The sequence below is a fragment of the Macrobrachium nipponense genome, chromosome 6 (assembly GCF_015104395.2).
Source record: "Macrobrachium nipponense isolate FS-2020 chromosome 6, ASM1510439v2, whole genome shotgun sequence".
NCBI classification, from domain to species: Eukaryota; Metazoa; Arthropoda; class Malacostraca; order Decapoda; family Palaemonidae; genus Macrobrachium; species Macrobrachium nipponense.
The window spans coordinates 79,481,414-79,494,652 of record NC_061108.1 but is presented as its reverse complement, the minus strand read 5'-3'; the positions used below and the strand labels follow the sequence as shown (position 1 = coordinate 79,494,652).

The window sequence follows — 13,239 nt, the reverse complement described above, 5'->3', positions numbered from 1 at the left end:
CTCTCGTACGGCGGCGACCGGGGGAGCCCCCTGAAGCGGCAGAAAAACGGCGTCACCCGGGACACAGCATGGGGATTGTAGACCAGGCGGGGGGAAGCACATAAGCGGCCGTGAGGTTGTAGTGGAGACCCTCCAAGGTCACCGCCCCAGACCTCGCTAGACTCTGCAGCAGATCGTGGATGCTATGGCACGCCTGCAGCCGAAGTGGGTCCATACCTGTCCAAGTCGTCTCCCGCGGCGTAGCAACCTGCTGTAGCAAGACAGATTAGTAAGAGGGGTTCCTCACGCACTGGGGGGAGGACATGCCCCACCCCGAACGGAAGGAAGACCCTAAAACAAAATACCGAGGAAGCTGAGGGCGGGGGGGCATGAAAGAAGAACGAGATCTGATACCAAGGGAGTCGCGGAGCCTTCGCTTCCCCTACCCCCCGCACAGCAGTGAAAAGTAATATGAAAATGAAACAGAATACTGCACTTGCGATTCACTTCATAGACTGAAAGAGGGAAAAATCATTCCCGGTAAGAGCGAAACTTGATCCATTATAATATATGCCATCTAATATATATGAACAAATGAACAATACTTTCACTTGCATTTTCACTTTCAACAGAAGCAATAAATCGTAAGGATTAATTCCCAGAGGTGGGGAGAGTGTAAGGCGGAAATTGATCCAAACTTAATTTGATGCAATTAAATAAATGCAAATGAAAGAAAAAACTGCATTGCGAATCCACTTTCATTGCATTCTATTCATACAAATAAGAGGCTCTTTGCCGAGCGCAACAGCTCTCGCAACGAACACACAGGGCAAAAATATAATGAAAAAGAGTACTTACATCTTTCAATTACACACTTTCGTCCAAATACATGACTCGGCGCGAGTGCGCGCCGCCCTCGGACCACCGAGACATAATTCAAAGGGTTTCAATTCATGAAAAGAGCGGAAATCGCCGTCTCTACGGCGCTAGCTCCATGTTTTTGATTCATAATTAAGTAATGAAATGAAACAGTGTACTTACAGTTTTCATTTTCAAGTCAAAACCAAACCATAGTAGAAAACACAATATAAAACAAAGCTAATACGACGATGAAGCGGGCAGAGAGCGATGACGAACACGTCCTTCACACCCGCGGCCGAAAGCAAAAGTGATTCTTCACCTCTCGGCGCGCGGTGCGCGCACACGCTCGTGGACAAGCGTTAACTCCGTTCTCCCCTTGTCGAGCTTAACGACCGTCCCCAGCTGCCGCTAGTTTACCTCCTATTGTTAAAGGAACCCGAGGTTTGTATTACGTTCGGACAAACAACTACGTACGGTCACTTTGATGCAATCAATGTCGAAAAACGCAATTTGGACGCTAAATCTCTTACGGCCTAGTATATTCATTTATTTATATCATTTTGAAACAAATTTTGAAGTCTCTAGAACAATATTGTGATTATGGTGAATTTTTGAAAAAAATATCTTTCTTCCCTCCGCGCCGCGCTTCGCGGCCGAAAATCTCCGAAATGCGTAGATCGCATTATCCTAATATTTGCTCCTTTTCATATTAGCCGTTTTATGGAGTTTCATATACAAAATGTGCGCAAATTCATGAAGAATACAACAACATAATTAAAGGTTGTAGCTTTTCTCATTTCTGAAATAAATCTGCATATAAATTACAATAATTGGAAAAAACTACGTACGGTCAACTTTGATGCAATCGAATGGTCGAAAAACGCAATTGTAAGACTAAATCTCTTACGGCCTAGTAATATTCATTTATTTATATTCATTTTGAAACAAAACAAAAATTTGGAGTCTCTAGAACAATATTGTGAATTTTATGGTGAATTTTTTGAAAAAAATATCCTTCTTCTTGCCTCCGCGCGCCGCTTCGCGGCCGAAAATCTCCCGAAATGCGTAGATCGCATTATCCTAATATTTGCTCCTTTTCATATTAGCCGTTTTTATATCACTTTCATATAATCAAAATGTGCGTAAATTCATGAAGAATACAACAAAAAATAATTAAAGGTTGTAGCTTTTCTCATTTCTGAAATATCTGCATATAAATTACGATAATTGGGGAAAAGGAAAAAAAAACTACGTACGTTCAACTTTGATGCAATGGAAATGGTCGAAAAACGTAATTGTAAGCTAAATCTCTTACGACCTAGTAATATTCATTTATTTACCTTCATTTTGAAACAAATTTGAAGTCTCTAGAAACAATATTGTGATTTATGGTGAAGTTTTTTTTCTGAAAAAAATATCTTTCTTTCCCTCCGCGCGCCACTTCGCGGCCACCGAAATCTCCGAAATGCGTAGATCGCATTATCCTAATATTTTCTCCTTTTCATATTAGCCGTTTTATGAGTTTCATATATCAAAATGTGCGGAAATTCATGACAAATACAACAAAAACTAATTAAAAGTTGTAGCTTTTCTCATTTCTGAAATATCTACATATAAATTACAATAATTGGAAAAAAAACTACGTACGGTCAAATTTGACGCAATCGAAATGGTCAAAAAACGTAATTGTAAGCTAAATCTCTTACGGTCTAGTAATATTCATTTATTTATCTTCATTTTGAAACAAATTTGAAGTCTCTAGAACAATATTGTGATTTATGGTGAATTTCTGAAAAAAATATCTTTCTTCCCTCCGCACGCCGCTTCGCGGCCGAAAATCTCCGAAATGCGTAGATTGCATTATCCTAATATTTGCTCCTTTTCATATTAGCCGTTTTATAGAGTTTCATATATCAAAATGTGCGCAAATTCATGAAAAATACAACAAAAAATAATTAAAGGTTGTAACTTTTCTCATTTCTGAAATATCTGCATATAAATTACGATAATTGGAAAAAAAACTACGTACGGTCAACTTTGACGCAATCGAAATGGTCGAAAAACATAATTGTAAGCTAAATCTCTTACGGCCTAGTAATATTCATTTATTTATATTCATTTTGAAACAAATTTGAAGTCTCTAGAACAATATTGTGATTTATGGTGAATTTTTGAAAAAAATATCTTTCTTCCCTCCGCGCGCCGCTTCGCGGCCGAAAATCTCCGAAATGCGTAGATCGCATTATCCTAATATTTGCTCCGTTTTCATATTAGCCGTTTTTATTACACCTTTCATATATCAAAATGTGCGTAAATTCATGAAGAATACAACAAAAAATAATTAAAGGTTGTAGCTTTTCTCATTTCTGAAATATCTGCATATAAATTACGATAATTGGAAAAAAACTACGTACGGTCAACTTTGACGCAATCAAAATGGTCGAAAAACGTAATTGTAAGCTAAATCTCTTACAGCTTAGTAATATTCATTTATTTATCTTCATTTTGAAACAAATTTGAAGTCTCTAGAACAATATTGTGATTTATGGTGAATTTCTGAAAAAAATATCTTTCTTCCCTCCGCGCGCTGCTTCGCGGCCGAAAATCTCCGAAATGCGTAGATCGCATTATCCTAATATTTTCTCCTTTTTATATTAGCCGTTTTATAGAGTTTCATATATCAAAATGTGCGCAAATTCATGAAGAATACAAAAAAAATAATTAAAGGTTGTAGCTGTTCCCATTTCCGAAATATGTGCATATAAAAAAAAATATACATAAAAATTTTCGACATTCGGGTCAAACCCTTTAACTCGTCCGAATGGTTAAAATCTGCAATTTTAATCTAAAACTCTGCAGTATCATAATATTCAATCATTTGTCTTAATTTTGAAACAAATTGGAAGTCTCTAGAACAATATTGAGATTTACGGTGAATTTTTGAAAAAAATATTTTTTTACATCCGCGCTTTACGAATTCGTACATCATTTTGTGATAATATTTTTCCGGTGTTGCTTTTATTGTTTTACAATGTATTATATATCAAAATGATAGCAATTTAGTGTACAATACAACGCAAAAAAAAGTAACTGGTTAGCTTTGACCGTTTTCTGCACAGCATGATTTGAATACAATTATGTATGATTTTTTTTTTTTCGCTACCATATATCGCATTATTTACATATGATAATGATATTATTTTTCATTTCTGATGGTTGCATTCTAAACTTCAGGCAATGACAAAAAAAGGAGCCAAAAATGAACTCTTAATCTTCAAAACTATGCGCGCTGTGATTTTTTGAAAAAATTATTTTTTCCACTTCCGCGCTCACTCCAAACCAGGCCCGGCATACGGGAGACGTTTTGATTTTTAGGGCTTCGGCGTAAGAGGGTTAACTAACAAGCTGGAAAATATATTTCTTTGATTCTTGAACTAGGCCTAACCATGTAACCAACGCTAAACGCGCACTTAACTTGGATTTCGTTTTTTTTTTTTTTTTTTTGTTTTTTTTTTTTTTTACACCAACTTGTCTTATTTATATTTCATTTAATCAGATACTGAACTTCTCTGTGTTTTATCAAAAGAAATCATAATAACTTTCGATATAACGCTATAAAAGTGGAAAGTTTATTTACAAATACTACTATGAGATTCAGGGTCTCTGTAACACGGTTTTATGGACTTTGCTCCTTGTCAAAGCATCGGATGTAGCTGAAAGTTGACATAAGTATATTTTACAACCACACGCAAATTTTGTCAGCATTATCAATAACCTAAACCCGATAGTTTTAATTTTTATAGAGTAAAAATGATCTAGCCGACGCCATGGCCAATAATTACGAGCCAAGAGTCGAAAAACATTCATTACGTAAGCAAGGTAAACACCCGTTTTGACGAAATGTTGCCCCGCCCATCCACCAGACAGAAACTTCATTGGCTCTGAAACCCAAATACTTTATGAATGGCGGAACGATACATAGATGTGAGTGGGGTATCAGTCCTAGCGTAGTAATACTACTGTAGCGGTAGTGCCGCAACAGTATAGCAGTATATACATGAATTAAACGTTGAGGTCAACTGCTGGGATCCTTGAGGATCATTTAGCACTTCTTACAACTACTCGAGAAATTAGTTTTTATAGACAGATGTTAAATTTTCTAATCCAACAGTGCACATGGTAGCCTTCAGTGTTATCCTGAATTATAACGAGGCAAAAGTGGGTGGAGCCTCATGAAGTCATCATTCTGACGATAATTATTGGTGAAGGTTTAAAGCCAAAATACGGTACCGGCTATTTTTTTCAGTAAATAGGTAGATAGCCAATAAATAAAAATTGCTTGACATTGGATATAGCAGTTGTCAAATCAAGCTTGTCTACTATGTTTTTGAAAATTACCAAATATTCCCTACATCTTGTCAATCTGATTGTGACCTATAAAGTAGACTGTAATTTCTTAGGAAACCTATTTTGGGAATTAGACTAATAATCGAAGTGTGTTTGTATTTATTAACATATTTTGTTGGTTTGTTCATTATGACAATTATCAGTGGAGAGGTTCCAGAGTTCATAAAGGTGTACTGCTTTGCTTGTATTTAAATTTGTATGTCATTGTTGCCAGAGGTTTAGCCTTCGTTACGTATAGCCAATCATCCATCGAGAAAGAGGGAAGAAATACTGTCATAAGTTACGTAACGAGTGCGTTCGAAACCTTTTCTCTGAGTAAGTTGGCCCGTCTTCAAAAAAGGTCACTTTTACATTGTAAGTACCAAATGTATTCAACCTACGTAATGAAGAATACAGTCAAAATTTATGTGTAGATATAATATGTATTCTGAATAAACGTTATATTTATGAAATGCATAGATAAAAAGTTATTGCGAAAAAACCGTGTTACAGAAGCCCTGAATCTCATAGTAGGCCAATGCTTATGCACACGGTTCCTGCTGCCACTCTATGGTGAACACTTCATATCACACTTTGGAAGCCGCGGATGTTTCTTTGGGGAAATTCTTTTTTTTTCTATTAATAAACAATTACTGAACTAACATTGATCATTCACTGGGGAAATACTTTGTGCGCTTATACAGTTAATCACTGATTCGTATTATCAGATAAATATGATGACAATAATTGGAATAAAATATAGTAACTGGCAACCACATGAGTTTCTATAGAAGTACGATCAATTCTGAGATTTGTCGCTTCACTTCTGGAACTTACTGTACAAGGACAAGTGTCGTTATTCTTTACGTTTAGTGATTCACGATACCCTTATAAATTACGGCACTGGGTGTAATGCACTGTAGCAAAATCTCGTTCTGATACGAGTGTTCGTTACAGAAATAAGTATTGCCCAAAAATGTGCTTGCACTGTCTCTGAAACCCATAGTGGGTATGCTGCTTAGTTGTCAATCAAGTTTTTGGTAATCAAGTATTTTTCTCAATCAAAACATATGCCCCTCAATGCTAACTTTCCACTTGTAAAGACTTTCTGGTCATTGCAAATTCGGCCCCATAATTTCTTATGGTGCGAAAACAGAGGCGCATCGACCGAAATCGATTGCGTCACACTACGGCGATAATCCGGCAGTAAAACATCTTCATATATCCAAAAAGTAAATAATAAAGATATATATGCACATTACGATTATACCAATTACATGAAGAGCTGATAATCTGCATGAATAAATGGTAAACTGTTCTGCAAGAAAGTTGAGTAAAGCAATTATTTACAATAGGTACGAAACTCAAGATGTCGTGACGTCATAATACAGGACTTGAAAGAACGTTCTAATTCCAAAAAATAATTACTACTTAAATTTGAGTCAGAATCGAGTTACTTTTTCAATAACGAATATTTTCAAATTAATCATCATAAATATGTAAAATATTGATGTTTTACTATTTATTTAAAAAATTATTGAAGTGCACGCTTCGTCGTCGTCTTCTACAAAACAGTTGTTTACTCGGTGAGGAAAAGTTTTCCGTTTGTTGTGATAAATGTGCCCAAGCGTCTGTGGGCACAAGTGGTGTGCGGATTTATCACAGGAAATGGTTAGTTTATTGACACAAGCGACTCCATAAACATCGAGATGGCGTCAATCTTCTAAATACTTCGAGTTGTAAGTAAAAATGTTGAACGTGTTTTGGTGAGATTTTCAGTACGTTTGAGACCGTTTTCACTACCCTCTGTTTAAATCGTAATATTTTGCCCTAATTTCTAACTTTGGAGAAAATACTTACTTCGAAAGGAGAGTAGAGGTCTTTAGCTCCATTTCTCACCAACAACAAGTCGCGACTGATGCCCATCTCCGATGTCAGGACGCGTTATAATGTACTTTTTTTGGGATTGTACACACTGATCGAACATGGTCCACTCTGGACCCTACGGTTATTTACCCTAATCCTGCAGTCTTTTATATGAAAAACCTTTGGTGACAGCTGGTTCAGTTTGTGAAGTTAAGAATGATGGTGGCCAACTGTAGTAGTTAAGAGAGTGGCAGGATACAGCTCACTCACCTGTAGTTACCCCATTCACTTTATCGTTCAGTGACAGGGACAAATACTTGGAGGTGGGATTATGATAAAAGACTTCAAGTTTGTATACCTAGGATGAATGGATTGTGAAACTTAGGGATAAAAGTATTGGCACCTTAACATCATTCAGCCCTAAATGCGATAATACTTTTACGGAGGGTGGCCACAAACGCGGTAGTCGGTGGGTTGGCCAGTCCAGTCATTTGTTTACCCTAGGGTAGAATATCACGACAGGCCAACCCTCATCACGGTGGACTGGTCTTATTCACTCGATATTTAATTGGTGAAACAAGAATACAATTGCAACTCTAAGCATACCATTTAAAAGACTGAAGTTTCGTCAACATAATGTGATATATGAAAGCCCCATACGAACTAAAATAAGCATGTGAGCTCTTCGTAAAATATGTTTTCAAGGCAGTTTTGAAATCCAATATGGCGGCTACATTTTGCATGGACGGTTCTCATCAGTGACGGCCACCATCTTTCCCCAGCCTTCCCAGCACTCATTTGAACAATGTTAGCGTATATATGTAACGTTTATTGATCTTACTCAAGATTGCAGTTGTAATCAGCACAATAAAACAACATTTTGTTGCCTATATTAGTGAAAGTATGAAACTTGTTATTCCCGGGGTTATGGTTGGAACTGAATTCATTCTTACCTTGTAATCAGCGGTTTTTATCCTTACTGCCATCACAACTGAAACTCCAGTGCTTATTTGATTGTTATTATACACATTTTGGTCTCAGTTCACTCCACATTGCACTTTAAACCCGATGCTGTTCCTGGTTTCTAAGCGCGCGCGCCATAAACACAATTACGAACAGCAGACGACGACAGACGACGAAACTGCAAAGTTTTATTCCCTAAACTGTTTACTTTACTCGTTATTTAGTTTAAATTTACTTTGTTATTTAAAAATTTTTAATTAATTCATGTATATTATCCCTTTTTTGCAACCAAATTACCCCGAAAAATTACAGATATTTCTAAAGTAGATAAAATCAAATGTTTCTAACGTTTTCGTACATCTGGCTGCCGAAAACCATAGAGGAACGAATACGGAAAAGTGCATAGAGGAACGACTACGTTTTTTTTTTTTTTTTTTTTTGCTTTTTTGTTTTTGCTAGCACTTTTTCATTGATTTCAGTCCTTTATTAGTATTTTGAATTTCTTTAATAATCGTATGCCAGAAATAAATGTAACCTTTAAGGGGGCCGGCCGGCTAATGCCGTTTTTTAACGACAGGACTTTGACATTCATACCACTTAATAAGGTGACTTGGGACATCTCCAAACCGCATATAATTTTCGCCTCTGACCTTCGGTTTTGTGACGCCAGGGCGATTTATCCCGAAAATAACCACTTTTCAAATTATATCTCCTCCCTTGATATTTAATATTAAGACCTGGGATTACTACCATATATGGACCTGATGTAGACCTCCAATCAAATGGAGTGTTTTTTTTTTCTAAAAGTCATTTTTTTGCTAGATATGAATTTTTCAATATGGTAAAAAAATAAACCCTATAAATCACGAGAAAAAAATGTATAAAAAAAAGACGAAACAAAAATTGGAAAAAAGGGCTCTATTTGACTGTTCTATAATGTCTTTCTGAGTTATATACCAAATTCCAATGTTATAGCTTTAAAACTAAGCGAGAAGATAGATTTTGAAGGTCAATAAGTATAGTTTTGAGATACGGGCGTTCAAAGTTTTCCTTCGTATTTCTATAAAGACAATGTTAATAAATAATTATTATTATGAATGTATATTTCTTTTTTGTGTATTAATAAACCAAAACTATTTTATTTATCATAATTTAATCATAAATGATGATCCCTTTGCTCATATATCGTAGCCTGGGGCACTGCTTGAGGCAAGATGGGGCACTCCTTCCTACGTAACCCCCTCTCTCCCCTTCACTAACTCGGCTTATTACAGCAAATTTTCTTCTTCTGTATGTTAGCTAGATGTTTTCCTTGTATTTTCCTCTTTGGCATGATGACATTCTTGCCGAAACAAAGATAAACAAACATAAATGCAAGAGAATGTCACAGGTGAAACTCGAAGATGTACTCTCTTTTTACAAAGACAATTTAATAAATCATGATTATTATGAATTTCATAGTCCATTTTGGGTATTAAAAAACCAAAACTATGTTATTTATCATAAATGAAGATCTCTTTGCTCAAAGATCGTAGCCTTGGGCATAGTGTGACGTGTGCTGTCAGGCAAGAAGGGGCCGTTACTAAGCAACCCTCCCCTCCCTCTTCACTAACTACGCGTATATTATGATATTCTGTAATAATGCTAGAGCGATTTTTCTTCGTCTGTATGTTAGCGAGATGTTTTCCTTGTCTTTTCCTCATTGGCATGATGAACTTCTTGCCAAAACATACATAAACATACGTGAAAGCAAGCGAAAGTCACGAGGTGAAACTCGACAAGTAATCTACTTAAAGTCTATGGTCGCACTGATTCATGGTTGAACCAGATACTCGCTTCTGCGAGCCACGGAATCTCTACAGATGCCATTTCTCACAATTTCTTTGCCAATAATTATCAAAATTTACGATAACAGAAGAAATATTGCATTTTCTTGTACGGATGAATGTTTTAGGCTTATTGAGTTATGTTTACTAATTACCTTGTAACTACGAAAGTAAGAAATTTTGACGAAAATATTTTTCGTATACGTATTCTCAATTGCCATATGAAGCTCCATGAATTTTTTCATGACTTTGCATTTTTCGCCCTATACCACTGTATATAGTGGTTCCGGCCGGCCCCCTTAATGTTTGCATGCTTTAATGTTTGCATGCTAAGAATGGCAAAATCATCGTTGCCACATTAGTGGAGGCTTCACACATACGCCGTTCCATTATTATAAACTGTTTCCATGAATTCTAGTTGTCATAGTAATGCAATAATGATAAAATTGCTTTAATATTTATGTATATATACTTCCAATACATAGCCTAATTTCACCAATTTCAACGTTTTGTGTGTAGTCTTATACCCAGTTTGGAGGGTCAACACATACCGAATGGCAACAGGGAGAGAGAGAAAGGAAGGCGGAGGAACGAAGAAGAAAAGGGATGGCGGTGGAGGGGGGGGGGGGTGGGGGGGAGGGTAGGTGGAGCTTTATACGCGTGTTCGTATCCATTTCTGCATAATGGAGTTTTTGTCTCTTGGTACAAGGACAAGTGTCGTTATTCTTTACGATTAGTGATTCACGATACCCTTATAAATTACGGCACTGGGTGTAATGCACTATAGCAAAATCTCGTTCTGTTACGAGTGTTCGTTACAGAAATAGGTATTGCCCAAAAACGTGCTTGCACTGTCTCTGAAACCCATAGTAGACATGCTGCTTAGTTGTCAATCAAGTTTTTATAACCAAGTATTTTTTTTACAAGCTAGCTATTGAATAAATTTGTATTTTTCTCAGTCAAAACATATGCCCCTCAATGCTAACTTTCCTCTTTTAACGACTTTCTGGTCATTGCAAATTCGGCCCCATAATTTCTTATGGTGCGAAAACAGACAGAGGCCCATGGACCGAAAACGATTGCATCACACTACGGCGATAATCCAGCAGTAAAACATCTTCATATATCCAAAAAGTAAATAATAAAGATATATATGCGCATTACGATTATAACAATTACATGTATAGCTGATAACAATCTGCATGAATAACTGATAAACTGTTCTGCAATGACAGTTGAGTATAGCAATTATTTACAATAGGTACGAAAGTCAAGATGTCGTGACGTCATAATACAGAACTTAAAAGAACGTTCTAATTCAGAAAAATAATTACTTAAATTTGAGTCAGAGTCGAGTTACTTTTTCAATAATGAATATTTTCAAATTAATCATCATAAATATGTAAAATATTGATGTTTTACTACTTATTTAAAAATTAGCTAAGAGCACGCTTCTCGTCATCTTCTACCAAAACAGCTGTTTACTCCTGGCTTGTTTGTTGGTGAGAAATCGTGTTTCGATTGTTGTGATAAAAGTGCTCCAGCGTCTGTGGGTACAAGTGGTGTGCGGATTTATCACAGGAAATGGAAAGTTTGTTGACACAAGCGACTCCGTAAACATCGAGATGGCGTCAATCTTCGAAACATTTTTAGTTGTAAGTAAAAATTTCTAAAGAGTTTTGGTGAGATTTCCACTGCCGTGGGCGCCATTTTCAGTCCCCTCTGTTTAAATCTTAAAATTTGGCCTTAATTTCTAACTTTGGAGAAAATACTTACTTCGAAAGGAGAGTAGAGGTCTTTAGCTCCGTTTTTCACCAACAACAAGTCGCGACTGATGCCCATCTCCGGTGTCAGGACGCGTTATAATGTACTTTTTCGGAGGGTGGCAAACGTTGATTGTAGGTGGCCTGTTTGGCTTGCTGTGATGTTTTACCCTATATAGCTATTTCGAGAAGAAAGAGGTCTCGAGGTGTTGCTTCCACGACCGATGACTCATGACTACCTAGTGTCCATCTCCGATGTCAGGATGTGTTATTCTGGAAGGTGGGTCAACGAGTGGGCGAGGCTGGCCCAGGTAGTCCACTCGATTGTTTACCCTACACTTTCCATCACTGGATTAGCCTATTGTAATGGCTGGGTAGAAGGCTACTCCTAAGGCTAGCCTTTATAATGTCTAAACTGCCGTAAGAAATGGGCTTTGGTCATTCATTAGCCATATAAATCTAAGTAACTAATACCACAATAGGGATACCTAGCTAGTAGGCAGGCTACCTATGGCAACTTACAAGACATCCTGACACGACTGAAGCAATAAAATTTCTCCTCTCGCTCGGATCCCAGTTTTCGCAGAGAGCAGGCATGTTCTCTGGAATATGCACACAACAACCCGGCATTTTTCCTTTAATCTCAAGTCCACCGTCAACGGAAACTTATTTCAAAGCGCTTCCTTCCCGATAATCACAAGACACGAAGACCCGAACCTGGAGGGGCTAACCAGACTTTGTTGAGGAACTCGGTAACCTCTTGTTGTCAGACAGTATGAGGGATGTTGACGTTAGATTACCTGTTCGAATGACTTATCTTGGTCAAGCATTACAGGCTTACAACGGTACCTAACATTAAAATTTGACAATTGTTTATTGAATTTGGAAGAAAATTAATAAAATCATATGACACGTTAATTCTATAAAATACTTCCGGTAATGAGGTTCAAGCTCTGTATTTTGTGACATAACTTCAATAACTTCAGCTACAGGTTAAGTCACCATAAACAGGTTCGAACACCAGTATATATTTTTTTATGTGGTAACATAACGTGTAGTCATAATCAAGTTAATATACAATTGCACAAATATTCGTCATATCTTGTAATTATGAAAACTCAAGATAACAGCATGGTAATATAAATGAAATTGAAAAAAAATCATACATTATCAGGAGAGGTCTGCACGCAAGTTCATTCATTAAATCATTTTGATTCGAGATGTTTGAAGTTCTGTGGTGTTGTAATTATGCTGGTAGGCTTAATTTCTATAGCCGAAAGAGATACCTAAACAGATATGAGAGTGCACTAAAAACAAAAGTCCTCCTGCCAATTAAGGTCAGTTACATTGTTTAGCAGGTGGTATATCCGCTTTAAGTCTAACGCAGCCCAAAGAGTCTCTCCTTATCTTATGGAGCACTTACGTTTGTAGTATTACTACATTTGTATGTATCGATCCTTTACTTGTTAATACATAGCTGGTGACAGAAAAAAATCACTTAGCACCAAGAGGGTGGTTTCGGACCAAAAATCCGGTAGTCATTGTGGCGTTTATCCTTTAACAGCTGAATTAAGAATGTCTCCTGGGTGAATGAT

At 36.8% G+C, this 13,239-nt stretch overlaps 1 protein-coding gene across 1 annotated transcript in view; it reads right to left on the bottom strand.

The window, feature by feature from the left end:
• Nucleotides 1-12,432, bottom strand: part of LOC135216396 (transmembrane protein 50A-like) — a 63,595-nt gene extending 51,163 nt beyond the window's left edge. Inside the window, exon 1 of the mRNA XM_064251680.1 lies at nucleotides 12,167-12,432. Within this exon, the coding sequence (XP_064107750.1) occupies nucleotides 12,167-12,274 (108 nt within the window). The 5' untranslated portion in view covers nucleotides 12,275-12,432. The remainder of the gene's footprint in view (nucleotides 1-12,166) is intronic.
• Nucleotides 12,433-13,239: the final 807 nt, after the last annotated feature.